The following is a 15,070-nucleotide window of genomic DNA, read 5'->3' as shown; positions in this document are numbered from 1 at the left end:
GCTAAGCTGTGTGCCGTGAACATGTTCGCCCTGTGCTTTTTTGATGAGAGAATTGTCAACCGGCATATCTGTTTCATACATCAGTGGCGGTTGACACCAAGTATCATTCCAATTTAACTCATTCACTGCCATTGACAGCTAAGGACGTGAAAAATTCATTTTAACTGTTTTTATTAGTTTAACGTTTTGTTTTTTTTCATTTTTGTTAACGAGTATGAAAACCTAGATTTCTTTGGTACATTTAGAACAGATATCAAATGTAATCATTTATTTTAAAATTTAAAAAGGTGCAAATGTATAAATGTACTCAAAAATTAGTATTAATAATCTTTTTTTTTTTACGATTATGCCGATTTTGTAATTGTGGAGTCTAGTGAAGTCATGCGATTAATTACGGTTACAACTTTTAATCGCCTGATGCCCCTAATATTTAATAACCTTTCCTTAAAAATATATTAAAAAATCTTTTTAATTTTTAATAATGTTTTTTTTTTTTTTTTGGGTGGGGGGGATATAAAAAATTAGGGGCTAATAAAAAAATAATTCTAGGTTTTCATACTTTTGTTAACAAAAGTGGGAAAAAATGTTAAACTAGAAATAGTTCAAATGAATTTTTGACGTCTATAGCCGTCAATGGCACTGAATGAGTAAATAATACACTCAAATGCTGTATTATGAGGTTTGGAAAACATACACGTGTGTGTGTTCATCATATTATCCCCATGCCTCGCTACTGAACTGAACTGTGATTTTAGGAATAGAATAGCTCCTTCTCAGATGATACAGTGAATTATTCAAGGCGAGTGTTGAAGCAGGAAAATGTCAACGCGGGTTCCTCCTAAGTGAGGAAAACTAGCCCGTGTGAGTATATAGAGAAGAAGCTGCATCTGGGTCAGTGCAGCCAGACCCTGCAGGGGTGTCTTGTTAGACACACACACACACACACACACACACTCACTGGCTGGATGGCTGGCTTGGCAACAACCACAATAACCTCCGAGGTCAGCCGGAGCTCGTGCTGCATTAGCCCCAGCGTGAACCTGCTGAGAGACAGAGTGGGCCAGGACAGCAGGTGTTAACCACCCCAAAACACACACACACACACACGCACAGATGAGTCACTACTGTGCCAACACATCCAGACCCCGCCGCATGTCCAACTAAACCAACATTTTCATAACATGGGGGTAGATTTCAGGCCGGCTGCGTGCTGTTTGTCTGCTTAATAAGCGGCTTTACCGCACTCGTCTCATAACAGCTTGAAAGTCAACAGGCGAAGCCAAAGGAAGCACCTGCATTTATTCCTGGCGGGGCGTCCCCCAAAAAATGTGTTCACTCTTTGACTGGCAACGTCTAATGAGCTAAAATGAAAGAAAATTAGGGGTGTTTGATAATGCTTTTCTTTTTTTTTCAGCGCAATACTAGTACAAGCACTTAACTCTTGAGTAGTCTAAGGTCTTCCAAAATATTGCTAATGGACATGTTGAACTGTTCCATCAGCTTCAAATTAGGGATGCTGCAATATCACTATTTTCTTAGGCCAAGACAAGTAGTTATTTTTGAGTACTCACGATTATGTTCAGAAACACAAACTTTTATTGAACATGGCATACGATACGCTGAAAGACAACACTATTCGTTGGCCGGTGAATTTCCACATTTAATTGACTGGGGGAGAATTGTATAAGTAAAAAAACAAATAATAATAATAATAATTATTATTATTATTATTATTATTAATAATAATAAGAATTTCCACATTTAATTGACTGGGGGAGAATTGTATAAGTAAAAAAAGAAAGAAGATAAGAAAAACTGTCGTTGAAACATCCACATATTTGTAAATAGCACCACAGTTGCACACATTTGTAAATAGTTTGCCAAATTGTTGTCAAATTGTTACACTGTTGAATGTAAATAAACGTATTTTGCTATCAAAAAACACTTTTTCATTCTTGGTGGTAGTGTTTTATAGAAGTAAAGCACTATTTAGGTGTTTGTGGCATCATTCATGGACAAAAAGAAGTGTAAAATTCACTAGAATGCATGAAATAATATCGTTTCACTAAAAGCTTGATTTCTCCGTATTTTGGTCCAAAACAGGTGAAATTGGGTCAAACTAACCATTTTCTATTGTTGATTACTAAAGAACGGAATAAGGTAGAAACAAACTTTTTTTAGGTTTTTTTTCTGATGAAAGATGAAAGTCCAATCTTTCATTTGGTAGTACGTGTGTTTCCATAGTCCAAACAGAACATTTTCTGTGGACCTTGAAAGATCAGTCAAAATGCTTAAATCGGCTGGCACTGACGGCATCCCTTTTCTGAAAACGTCTGGCAGTCAAAGAGTTAAGAACTGTTTTTTTTAAAGTACATTTTATTTTTTTATTTAACTGTTGTGCAATACATTTGAATGTATCATTATTTACTCTAAGACCATAAAAAAAAACATGTTCTATTTAAGCAGAGTTTTAGTGCTCAAAAATAGCGCTGCTTGATTATGGAAAAAATAATAATCACGATTATTTTGGCAATAATTGATGTCACGATTATTCAAACAAATATGAATTTTTTGGTACAAAACAAGAAAACGTTTAGGCATTTAAAAAAAATTAAGACCAATTAAAAAAAATAGAAACACTATAATTATGTAAGTTCCATTTTGGACCGAACATAATTTATAATAATATATATTTATAATAATATATTTATTTATATATTTATTTGTGTTGTCAAAAACTTGAAGTGTGTGTGCAGCATGTGCACTGTGCAATAGGACGGTTTTTTGGGGGGGGTACAAAATGTTTAAACATAAAAAACAAATACAAAATATTAAGACAAATAAAATTATTTTCAAACACTATAATTATGCAAGTTAATTTTGCATGAGACACATTTATTTTAAAATTTAAAAAGGTGCAAATGTATAAATGTACTCAAAAATTTGTATTAATAATCTTCTTTTTTTTACGATTATGCAGATTTTTTAATTGTGGAGTGTAATAATTGAAATTGTAATTGAATTTCGATTCATTTCACAGCCCTACTCAAACATGTTGCATTTTAGTTGATCATGATGGTTGCATTTGGAGAGCTACGTATTTCATAGGTGGATTTGGTGTTTTAAAACCATTGTTAAGGTCTGTAATGGAAGCAAGGACATACTCGCATGTACTAGCTACAGAGACTTCACCTTGTTCACTTCTACCTTGTTTCAAATTTGATGAACTTGTAGTTGGACAGCACGGCTCTAAATTATCAATAGGTGTGAACGTGCGTGGGAATGCTTGTGTGTCTGTATTTGCTCTACGATTGGCAGGCAGCCAGTCAAGAGTGTTGCCGTCCTCCCGCCTCAAAGTCAACTGGGATAGGCTGCAGCTCACCCGCGACCCTAAAGAGGACGCATGCTATCAAAAATGGATGTATCGATGTGGTGAAAGATTTGCATTATTCACAAGACTGAAAAAACGAGAATTGTGTCATTGGTATGCTTCAAAAATGTTTCATTGAGTAAATAATGACTGTGAAGGGAATAATCCATTTATTAATCAGGTCAATTTCCCATTGCACTTATTAAAAAAAAAAAACTAATGTTAAATTAATAAAGAAAAACAATCATCCTTACCTCAGTGACATTGTGTGTGTTTTTCTTTCTGATTTGCATGCCAGCATAATTACAGAGCACATCCGTGTGTGAGTGTGTGTGTTTGAGAGAGAGTTTTAGTGTGTGTGTCTCAGGTTATATTGCAAGTAATCCCATAATCCTTTTGGCTTTTGGCTGCGATGTTAGATACACACCTGTTTGAGCATGCCTACACAACACACAACACCTGAGAGGAGAACACACACACCTGTAATGTCACCTGATAGCTGGGTACTTACAGAGTTGGCGGATAAGGTTTGAGATGCGAATTCTAAGCACATCCCATTTATAAGAGGGTGTGCACACTTTTGCATCCACATTATTTCAGTTGTTTGTTTTTACTTACCTTCTCAAAAGAGATGTTTTAAAAAGTTGTATGGGTAACTTAAATGATGTTTGAAATTATTTATCTTGGGTCTCATTATTTATATCACACACACACACACACACCTGACATTTGACCACTGTACACAGTAAAAACTAGGGGTGTGCCAAAAAATCGATTCTCATAAGAATCACGATTCTCATTTAGTACGATTTAGAATCGATTTTAAATGCCCCAAACTCGATTTTATTTAAATTATTTGATACTGTCTTCCCTTTGTTTGTGTGTGCCTTTATTGGGAACACTGTTCATGTTGTACCCGATTTGGCCACTTAAGGGCAGTGTGGTTCCACGCGGTCTGATAGTGTAGTCACATTAGAGAGTAGAAGGAAAAAGTCACGATCAAGTTATTCCAATAAAAGGGTTTTTGTTCAGCGTGGAGCCGTTCTTTTGAGTGATAAAAGTGCCGCGAGTAGAGCACTAATTAGCATTAGCGAGTCAGACTGGAGTAGATCATTACGTTTCCTTGAACATCTATAAATTTAAGCAAAAATCATTGTCAATCAAATCATTTTGAATCAAAAATCATTCTAAACCGAAAATCGATTCTGAATAGAATCACACTCCCAAAAATCAGAATCGAATCGAATCGTGAGACATTCAAAGATTCCTACCCTTAGTAAAAACAGTTGGGTCAAATGTAACCCTATTATGGATCAATAATGGACCAATCCACTTTATGGGTCAATTTGACCCAACTTTCTGGGTTGTTTTATACAAAATGACCCAACTTTTTTACCCAAGTAAAAAATCTGACCAATATTTATGAGTTGTTTTACGTTGAACGACCCATTTCTTGACTCAAAGTTGGGTCAAATCGACCCAAGTAGAGGATCGGTCCATTTTTGACCCATAGTTGGGTTATTTTTAATCCAACATTTTATAGAGTGTACAACAAAAAATGTGTAACCAATGGAATCCTATGGAATTTAATCTTGATTTTTATCGACATGACCATGTGTGTTTGTCTCCAGGGACCCCCAGGATCTCAGCCCTCCCCTCATACGCAGCCTCCCCCACACAACCCCAGCAATCCCATGATGGGCCCTCACGGACAGGTAATACGCACAAACACACGTACACTTCCTTATTCACACACTCACTCTCTCGCTGGCTCGGGACAAGCAGCATTCAGGACGGCGTGCCGGATGAATAATTTAGCAGCGGCGGGTCGGGCTGGAAGGGGCGGAGACGCATCTGGAGGGGCTTCTCTCCCCCCTCGGCCAGGCACTCGCCATCCCGGAGTCCATCAGTGGAGCATTAATATTGCAGCACGGCCTGACAACGGCGCGTCTCCTCGCGCATAAACCCACCACAAGTTGGTCACGGAGGAGATGAGACAAGAGGAAAAACAGTTGTAATAAGTCAAGATGGCGTCGCATAACTTCCCATCTTCACAAAATTGACTTTTTAATGATTTTTTTTTTTCACATCTGACACTGAAGTACAGTACTCCCTTTTATCGGATGTGACAATAGTATGTATTTGTATTGTGCGTTTATGTGAATACAATGTAAAAATCTGTGGACCTAGTTTAGAGCCTTGTGGAACACCTCCAATATCGATCTACAGTGAGTTCCTTTTCGTATGATGCTAATGTGCTCGCATAAGAGATTTAAGGAGCCAGCTGCCTATTAACATGCTCTATCTACTCTTATCCAAGTCTACAACTTGACTATGTTCAACTAAATTAATATTACTCTCTTATGCTCTTAGCTGATTTTTTTTTTTTATGTGGGAGACCCCATACATGATTGCATAGATATTTAACTGGTTTAACATTTATGATTGTTGGCCTCAAACCTCAAAATCACTCTTAACACACACACGTAATTATAATCTCCTCAGGATAATATTTTAGAGACATCCAACAATCCATCCTTCACTGATTTTGGCCACAAAAGGAGGAAAAAATTTCCAAATTCTGCCTTTTTAGCGGTGTCATTTTAGCTTAATGCTAACAAATGATTAAGCTATTGACTAGCTTTGGTGCCATGTGTCATGAATTTCCTTTTAAGCAATAGATATTTGAACACGCATTTTTGAGTAACACATATTGACAGCAAATATAACAATGTTCACAGGCATATATTTTTTATCCTCCACGAAGAACGACTAAAAATACTGCAGCTTACTGAGGAGTAACTTGTGACCATCTCCATTTACATCTATATGTCTGTGTTATACTGCCCCCGGGTGGCCAACATGCACACAAAGGAAAGAGAAGCTGTTTAATTCTCCTCCCCAAAAACGTAATCTACAATAAATTCGTATTTCAAGGCAAATTTTGCATTATGTAAAATACATTGAATAAACAGAAAATGGGAAAACACAAAGTACAAAGTAAAAAATTACTGAACAATATATTTAACTGACTACTAGTTGTCTCATAGTGGAACAGAAATGTATGGAATATTTGTAATATCTGGTTAGGGTTAGGGTTAGTAATGCCAAGATATTTTGTCATTTAACTCATTCAAACCCAAAAACGCATAAATGCGTTTTTATACTTTGTCCTTCACTCCCAAAAACGTATTACCCTATTACCATTCATTCATGTTTCTCCCTTCTTCTTTTTTTGCAGCCATTCATGTCGCCGCGGTACCCAGGTGGTCCGAGACCCGCACTCCGCATGCCAAACCAGCCACCAGGGAGCATCCCTGGATCACAACCTCTCCTGCCAAACAGCCTGGACCCCACCAGACCTCAAGGTGGCCACTCACAATAACTAGGCATCGATTTGGGGGCAAGGTGTCGATTGAAGGGGTTTATTTGTGCTAAAATTGAATATTGCATATATATTTGATCATGGAATGAAAATTGATCAAATCAGGCTGCTCCATGTGATCAGATTATTATGTCTTGGTGAAGTAGCATGTGGCTTAATGCTCACGGTTATTTTTGTATCTTCTGTTCCAAGCTTCATTTTTTTCTGTTGTTTTTCTTTGTCTCTGTTCTGGAATAAATAAATAAAAAAGTAAATTAGTAGTAGTAGAGTTACTAGTAATCATAGTTGTGTGGAGGCCACTATTTGAGAAAATATGTTAGCGCTTCAAATGTTTTTGCAATTATTCCGATCTAAACATTTCTTTACTGGTGTTGTTTTTAAAAGGCTGTTTTTTGTCTTTCTGCACAGGACATCCAAACATGGGCGGTCCAATGAGAATGAATCCCCCTCGAGGAATGGGAGGCATGGGGCCACAGGTACCAATGATTAAATTACAGGATATTAACCTACCCTAAGACAATCGTAAAGTCATAATTACACAAAATATTTGCACCCAAAAAATAAAATAAACTTAAACGGTCCAAATAAAAAACAGTCACTACAGAGGTAACTATCAACATATATGTAGTGAGGACCTAGTTTTTTAGCTTTTACCAGTTTTCTTCTGTCACAGCAAGCAATTGTGACATTTATGTGAGTATAAAAAAATATGCACCTAGTATAGAGCCATGTGGAACACCTCCAATATCTTTTTTTATTGGAGCACCTTTTTTATGGAGGCACTGTAACCTGAATTTGCATGGCGGTCAGAATGTGTCATAGTCCATTATTAACTTTCACATTAGTAAAATCATAATAACACTAACCATTTGCATGAAAAATTCTATCTGTACCATAAGTATAAAATAATCAATTTAACAGTAATTACAGTTGTAATTGATTGTGCTTTTTTGTACTGTGTGACCATGTTTTCTTACATTGCGAGGAGACTACTTCACTGCACACTGTTCCCAACCATAAAACCATATGCCAGGATTGCTTAAACTGAGGACCCCCAATATTTTATCTATCTTTCTACTGTAATGCCAAGATATCTTTATTTTTTATTTTATTTTTATAATTTGTCCTTCACTCCCAAAAACGTATTTATACGTTTTTTGTCGTTTTCTTTTCTTCTTCTTTTTTGCTAGAGCATACAGAAGGCTTTGATACAGCTTCTGACATGAAGAGGTCGCTTAAAGCAATAGCAGTTATTACAAAAAAAATGCCTGTAGGTGGCAGCATAGTATAAGAGATCAGCCAGGGCCATGTTGCAACAAGCTCTTTTTGCCAGTGTTTTCAACAGGTTTGTGAATAATGATGAAAGTTAGCTATATTCGAATCGCTACAAAACGGAAACAGATACAAATATACTTTTTTTTCTGTAGAAAGAAGAAACCCTGCTCTTTCTTTTGGTAGGTTCCATGTTTTTATAGCAATAGAATTTCTAAATCTAAAAAGTCTAAATCCAGTAAAGCAGCTGGGAGCGAAGGCGGTTGCTTCAGTGAAAATGGCTGGGAGTGAATGAGTTAATTGACCTATTATTGAGCTTTGAGGACATTCACCTGTTTTCCTCCATAACAGCAAGCAATTTTTACATTTATGAAACCTATAATGTAAAACTATGTGGACCTAGTAAAGAACCTTGTGGAACACCACAACACGGGTGTCCAGCTACAGTACGTTTGTTTCCTACTGCAGCAACATAACCCTAAATCCAGAAGTCAAGATGTAGCATAGTCTCTTACTAACTTTCTCGGACGTAAAATCATAATTACAATAAATATTTGTATGAAATCCACTTTTCGGCCATGAACAAACAAATGAGAAACAGTAAAAAAGGCAATAACTGAGTACTCCCGTAAACCGAAGGTCTTCTGTATCTGCGGCTTTTAAAACGGTGTCGTGCTTCTAAGTAACACTTTAAGCTTATTTGACTATCGGCTGTACCGTTAATTCTTCCAGTCTGCATAGTGAGCGCAAACTCACTCACTGCTACATTCCATTGCCAACTTGACAACTTTTTAATGCGAGCTTGGCTCCTCACTGAAATCTGCCCACACTACCCCACACCCCCCTGCCGACTCCCACATTGGGAGGAATATCACATGCTTGCCAACACATTCACCAAAAGTTGTGCCAACGCGACACACTTTCCTTTTTACACTTTTGGCTGTCGCTGTTTTGTCCTGTGTCCTTTTAAATGACAATGACTGGACAGCTGCTTGATTGTGCAGCAGCCTCACAACACACACACACACACACACACACACACACACGCACACACACGTAAAGACGCACACGCAGAGTCGCCCGGTGACCCCATCCCGCCTGCACTGGGGGCCCCTTTTACTACGATGCCACCCTTGGCACAGAGCGCGCCGGCAGCTGGTGTGGCATCTGCTCGACAAGTGTAATTGTCTGCTGAACAAAACTCCTCGTCGCAGTGGAGGCTCCCTCACAGCACACGCGTATATACATATGCAAGGACTCAACAAGATACACTCGAAAAAGAGAATTGTTGAACCAATTTAAGATTACAAATTCAATTGTTGACCAACTTAATATAATTGCTTCAATTGATAAGACACGATTGAATGAAGTTCATCCAAAGTGAATATATTAAGCAGGGATGTTCAAACTTTTTCCCTCCGAGGACCACTTACAGAAAAATCAAAGGATACAAGGGCCACTTGGAAATGTTTCAACATGCCAAAATCAGTCACTCAAACAATTCAAACATTTAGTTTGAAAAATGTTGGGGAGGTCAAATGTAATAAGGCAAATAATTTATGATTTTTTCCCCCAAAATATTGGGGTGGCCCGGCCCTTTCTCTTATTAGATTAGAGCCGCCCCTGCACTAAACAGCAGCCTTTTCTTTTCTTGTTTTCAACGGTGGTATTTCCATTATGTTTTTGAAATCTAACCAAACTAGAGATCAACTAGAGGTTTAATGGTTCCATTGTAATGACAATTCTGCCCATCATTAGCCTCATAGCATATTATTTTTGTTTGTTAAATCAGTTGGGTTTTTTCCTTTTATTTTTATTAAATTCAATTAAAAATTATTTTATTTTTTAAAAGAAAAATAAATAAAAGGGGACAGAAAGACGAAAAGTGTGTGATATCTGCCCGTAATCAACACACACAAAAAAGGTCAACACAAAATAAATGACAATCAAAGTAACAATTAAACAAAATAATTCAATGGAATGACCTTGTGCTAAATATATTTTTCCAGTAATTGTGCTTTTATAATTTTTTTAAAAATACAAATGGACTGAGATGATTTAGTTTTATAATTCAGATTGTTCCACAAACAGACACCTTGAGTTGAAACACATCATTCTTTTTATTTTGTTCTTTATTAAGGTTCGGAACAAATATCTGTTCCTCTTAATTTGTACTCTTTCCCTTTTTTTTTTCTTTTTTTTTCTCGATTTGCATGCTAATTGGTAAGATTTCATAATGGGGCTTTATGCATTATTTTAAGGAGGTTACTTCATCAATTGATTACATTTCATAGTTTTAAGTTGTATGAATATTGGATTAGTGGGATCTCTGTATAACCAAAAACTACACGAATAGCACGTTTCTGTAATCTTGTTTTCTGAAAATGTTCAATTATGACAGAGGCAACTATGCCAAACGATAATCAACTGCAGAATTATTGGCTGGTGAGCTTCACTCACTCTTTTGTGTGCCTTTTCCTGTTTTCTCCCCGCAGAATTACGGTGGAGGAATGAGGCCTCCTCCAAACTCCATGGGGCCAGGGATGCCCGGCATGAACATGTTAGTAGACTGTTCAAAGCACTTTCAAAACAATTGTGTGAAGCCCAACCAAATTTTCATGAATTTTAAAAACATTTGTCTTCAGTTACAACAAAATAAACAAACTAGACAAATTAATGGTGGCATGAAAATGCACAACACATCACAACACTGGGGGCACAAACTGCCATCCAGTATGTATAATAATAGTGAGCATGTATATTTGCCTCCAAGGGGTCCTGGTGGAAGAGGTCCATGGCCGAACCCCAACAACAACTCGGTGAGTGACACTTCCCCTGTCACGCCTTTATTTGCGCTGACATCCCAGCGTGTTTGACATGGCATCGTGTCGTCTCTCCACAGATAGCTTATTCGTCTTCATCTCCGGGCAACTACGTGGTGAGTGTCCTGCTGACGTCTTCTTGCGGTGTGTGTGAGACCGTGAAGGGATCCGTCCTCGCTTTACTCTGCTATTTTCTTGTTTGGCTCTTCAGGGCCCCCCGGGGGGAGGAGGTCCACCAGGAACTCCCATCATGCCAAGTCCAGGAGGTGACGTTTTGACTTTTTCCCGTTCCGTTTTGTATTCCAGGGCAGGGAAATTTAAGAGTTCAATCTTAATGAAACTAATATGATCCACTAAGAAGAGTGGGCTTACTATTGTTTTGTAATTTTGCAGAAGTGTGATCCAAATATTAGGGGTGTCAAAATGAGTGCGTTAATTTTGAGTTAATTTAACTCATTCACTGACATTGACGGCTATAAACGTCAAAAATTCATTTGAACTATTTGTATTAGTTTTTGTTAAGAGTATGAAAACCTAGATTATTTTTTTTATACATTTAGAACAGATATAACATTTGTGATTAATCATTAGTTAACTAGTTAAGTCATGTGATCAATTGCAATAAAAAAAAAAATAGCTTGTCACCCCTTATTTTGAATGTGTTTTATTTTAATTTAATTTTTTTTATGAATTTATTGCAGTGAGTAAGTTCAAGTTCCTTTAACGCCACTACTTTTTTAAACACGCGATTAATGACCGCCCTTTACTTGGAAAGCCTGTACTGAGCGAAATTCCAATCGCAACACAGCAGACAGTAATACATTTAATAATAATGCATATATTTGTGGAGACTGGGTCAAGTTGTATTTTACAATTTTGTGCAGAATTTTGTTACTTCATGTTAAAGATTAGATAGCTCTTAATATGAAAAGATAAATGCACTGAGCTGTCACCAACGTCTTACAAATGCAATTATGCCATCTAGTGGCAGAAAAATGAGCTAAACACAAATCAATATCACACCCGTTTTTTTACAGTACAGTACATCTTTGCTCAATTTTATGAATTATTATGACATTACTGTATCAATGACTAAAAGATGCAGCCATATTTAGTTACATATATTTCGTTTTAAAAAAATCCACTTTTTTTTTACAAGAGCATGAAAACTTGTTATTATACATTTTATTTTATATTTAGAACAGATATAAAATTTGCGATTAATCGTGAGTTAACTACTAAAGTCATGATTAATTACGAATAAAAAAAATGATTGCCTGGCACCCCTATCAAGTATATTTTATATAATTCACATTTTACGCCTTATTCAAACACATTGTATAGCAAAACTGAGGAGCACAGATGTAACTTTTTCCGATGGCTGAACCGCGGAGTAACGGACGGGTGCTACTTAGAGCACACCAGCAGCTAGCTAGCAAGAAGCTTCGGCTGGCTACTAGTGCGGCTAATCACGTTGCGGAGTCAGTAATCCTTGCCTCCATGGTGGTGAATAAGCTAAATAAACTTCTTACAAGTATCGTTCTCACCAAGGGATGATGAGTAGTAATCAACAGAAGACGGACAAGCCGTGCTAATTGCTAAGCTAACCTAAGATTGGCATGTAATCGTTACAGAAGTCTCCGTTGAAGCAGAGCGTATCCAACTTTGAACAGCAAAATAGACGGCAGTGTAGTTAAAGAGAGTCTGGAGAGAAAGTTGTACACATAGCCATCAATATTGCTACACATACAGCTAAAAAGGACCATAAACCAGAAATGAATTATGTTACGTTGGTTGTGGCGTACGTCAACAGGGGAAAATGGCCTAGAAGATTAAAAGTATATAATTTATATTTGTTTGAAATTGTCCCACTGAAAATCAGTTTGCACAATGTGAATTTAAGAAATGCAAAAGCCATTTGTTATGTTGTCATGAATTTATTATTTAATAAAACCCTTGCTTCGGGTTCTTGGGATTAACGTGCATAAAGTTTCTCCTAAAAATTAGTAAATCCTCAAATAAAATAATGGAGTCATTGTTTTCGCAAAACTGCTCCTCAAAGGGAAAGAGTTATTTCAAGCCTTGTATGTACATACAGTATATAGTGGATAAATAAACCTGTGATAAGATATAGTGTTTATTTATTACTAGCCTCTTTTGTGCTGAGTTGCCCGGGAAACCTTCTATACAAAACGTTCCCGCTTTCATGTACTCAACGAGCAAAGACATCTTTTCCATTGCCGGTCGCCAAGACTACGCATCATACACACGCTTCAATCCCTCACAAAATTGTACACCTCCCCCTCAATATTGGCCCTCAGTACCAACAACAATGGCCAGATTCAGGCACTTTATACATGCCTGCATCCAGACATCCAACATACCCCCCACCCCAATGTCTTTTATGCGCAACTTTCAGTTGGCAATGGCAGATCAAGGTCACCTCATCCTCGTGAGTGGCGACTGTTGCTAAGTTGCCAGGCGGTCCCTGTAACGGCACGGCCTGCCTTAAGTAGGCTGACATAATGGCTCTTTTTTGGTGGCTACAGTATACGAGGCTAGGACTTGCTAAATGCTAGGAACATGAGTAGTTATTATGGAAGTATCAGGGTCAGATATCAAATTAACAGAAAAATTAATAAAATAAACATCCTCTCACTTTTCCTTGTAGATTCAACAAACTCGAGTGAAAACATTTACACGATGATGAACCCCATCGGCCCTGGTGGAAACAGACCTAATGTGAGTAGAAAGGGCAAAAAAGAAATTCTCTAATGACGACAATACATTTTCTTGTTAGTGACTTTTCAATTATTTCTTTGCAGTTCCCAATGGGACCGGGGCCAGACGGGCCCATGGGTGGCATGGGTGCCATGGAACAGCACCATATGAACGGCTCGCTAGGTGAGCATTGAAGGCGGAACTTTACTAGAAGTCAGACTGCGCCCTCCAGAGGCCGACTGTGGAATTGCTCCCTCCTTCTCTTTAGCTGTAATGAAAACAAGATTAGATGAGTGCAGATAGGCGCTCTTGTGTGTCTAATCCTCACGGCTTCATTCAAGTCTATTAGGCTGCTTGGAACGGGTATGTCAATTAGCATGTACTAAGCTTTTATTTCTGTTGTCTCCTCACAGGCTCTGGTGACATGGACGGGTTGCCAAAGGTGAGGTCAAATACAGTTTTTTTGTGGGTTAGGGGATGCACGATTTTTTTATTTTTTTAAAGTCGCCACAAGCATGTCAATCTACTTACTGATTGTGTTGTGCGGTTGTGTGGTAGAATTCTCCCAACAACATGGCAGGCATGAACAATCCCCCTGGCACTCCGCGGGATGACGGCGAGATGGCAGGCAACTTTTTAAACCCATTCCAAAGTGAAAGTGTGAGTAGAACCACATATTCAAAGACCTCCACCAAGGCCACGCCATTAGCATTGAAGTCTAAAATGTAACGGCTTGTTTAAATTGATTCAGTCAGTTATGCTGAGACTTGCTAAAAAAATAAAAAATAAATGTCTCTTTGCGGGGGGAAATTCAAGTGCTCATAAATTTACATACCCTGAGAGAATTTGTAAATTATTGGCAATTTTGGGGGGGAAAATATGACTGATGACTGAATTGAGACCATCACATTATTTTCTCAATTACTAGTTTTGTTTAATGATTGTGCATTTCTGAAGTGCTTTTTCCTAATCACTCATTTTCTTTAAAGAATAGTACACATCTGACAAATTCTGCCTGGATATGTAATCTTTGGAGCACAATTCTATTAATAAGAGCCTGTATAAGTGCAATACATTTCTATCTGAATCTTAAACCCAATGTTAAAGTGCTTCAGCTTCGGAGATTTTTATTTAATTTAAATATACCAATTATTACCTATGACCCTACATACTGAAATAATAATAATAATATTTTATATAAAATAACATTTTAAATGTTATGTTTAATAAGTTGTTATCATTATAAAATGTGTTTTAGTTAAAAGTAAATTACAATTTATGTTAATGGTTTTATGACGTGGATTCTCCCCCCCCCCCCCCCCCCCGAAAATATGCAGAAAATATCAAACACTGGTGACACAAATATACTCAAACTAATACAATAAATTACATATTTTTTCTGTTATTAAGTTTATAGTTATTGTATATTTAGTTATGTTAGTGGTTAATTGCAGTGTACTCTATTTTTATTTATTTGTTATGCATTTAATGTTATTTTAT

General features: G+C 37.2%; 1 protein-coding gene across 2 annotated transcripts in view; it reads left to right on the top strand.

Moving 5' to 3' along the window:
- Positions 1-15,070, top strand: part of ssbp4 (single stranded DNA binding protein 4) — a 102,922-nt gene that overhangs the window by 84,511 nt on the left and 3,341 nt on the right. For both annotated transcript variants that reach the window (XM_086089337.1, XM_086089338.1), the window contains exons 6-16: positions 5,002-5,085; positions 6,612-6,738; positions 7,164-7,231; positions 10,523-10,587; positions 10,801-10,846; positions 10,930-10,965; positions 11,061-11,115; positions 13,521-13,591; positions 13,675-13,753; positions 13,984-14,012; positions 14,129-14,230. In XM_086089337.1, coding sequence (XP_085945463.1) covers positions 5,002-5,085; positions 6,612-6,738; positions 7,164-7,231; positions 10,523-10,587; positions 10,801-10,846; positions 10,930-10,965; positions 11,061-11,115; positions 13,521-13,591; positions 13,675-13,753; positions 13,984-14,012; positions 14,129-14,230 — 762 coding nt within the window. The remainder of the gene's footprint in view (positions 1-5,001; positions 5,086-6,611; positions 6,739-7,163; positions 7,232-10,522; positions 10,588-10,800; positions 10,847-10,929; positions 10,966-11,060; positions 11,116-13,520; positions 13,592-13,674; positions 13,754-13,983; positions 14,013-14,128; positions 14,231-15,070) is intronic.

This window comes from Leptonotus elevatus, chromosome 11 (genome assembly GCF_054856555.1).
Source record: "Leptonotus elevatus isolate MCC_2025b chromosome 11, RoL_Lele_1.0, whole genome shotgun sequence".
In the NCBI taxonomy this organism is placed as follows: domain Eukaryota; kingdom Metazoa; phylum Chordata; class Actinopteri; order Syngnathiformes; family Syngnathidae; genus Leptonotus; species Leptonotus elevatus.
This window is presented reverse-complemented; position numbering and strand designations above follow the sequence as displayed.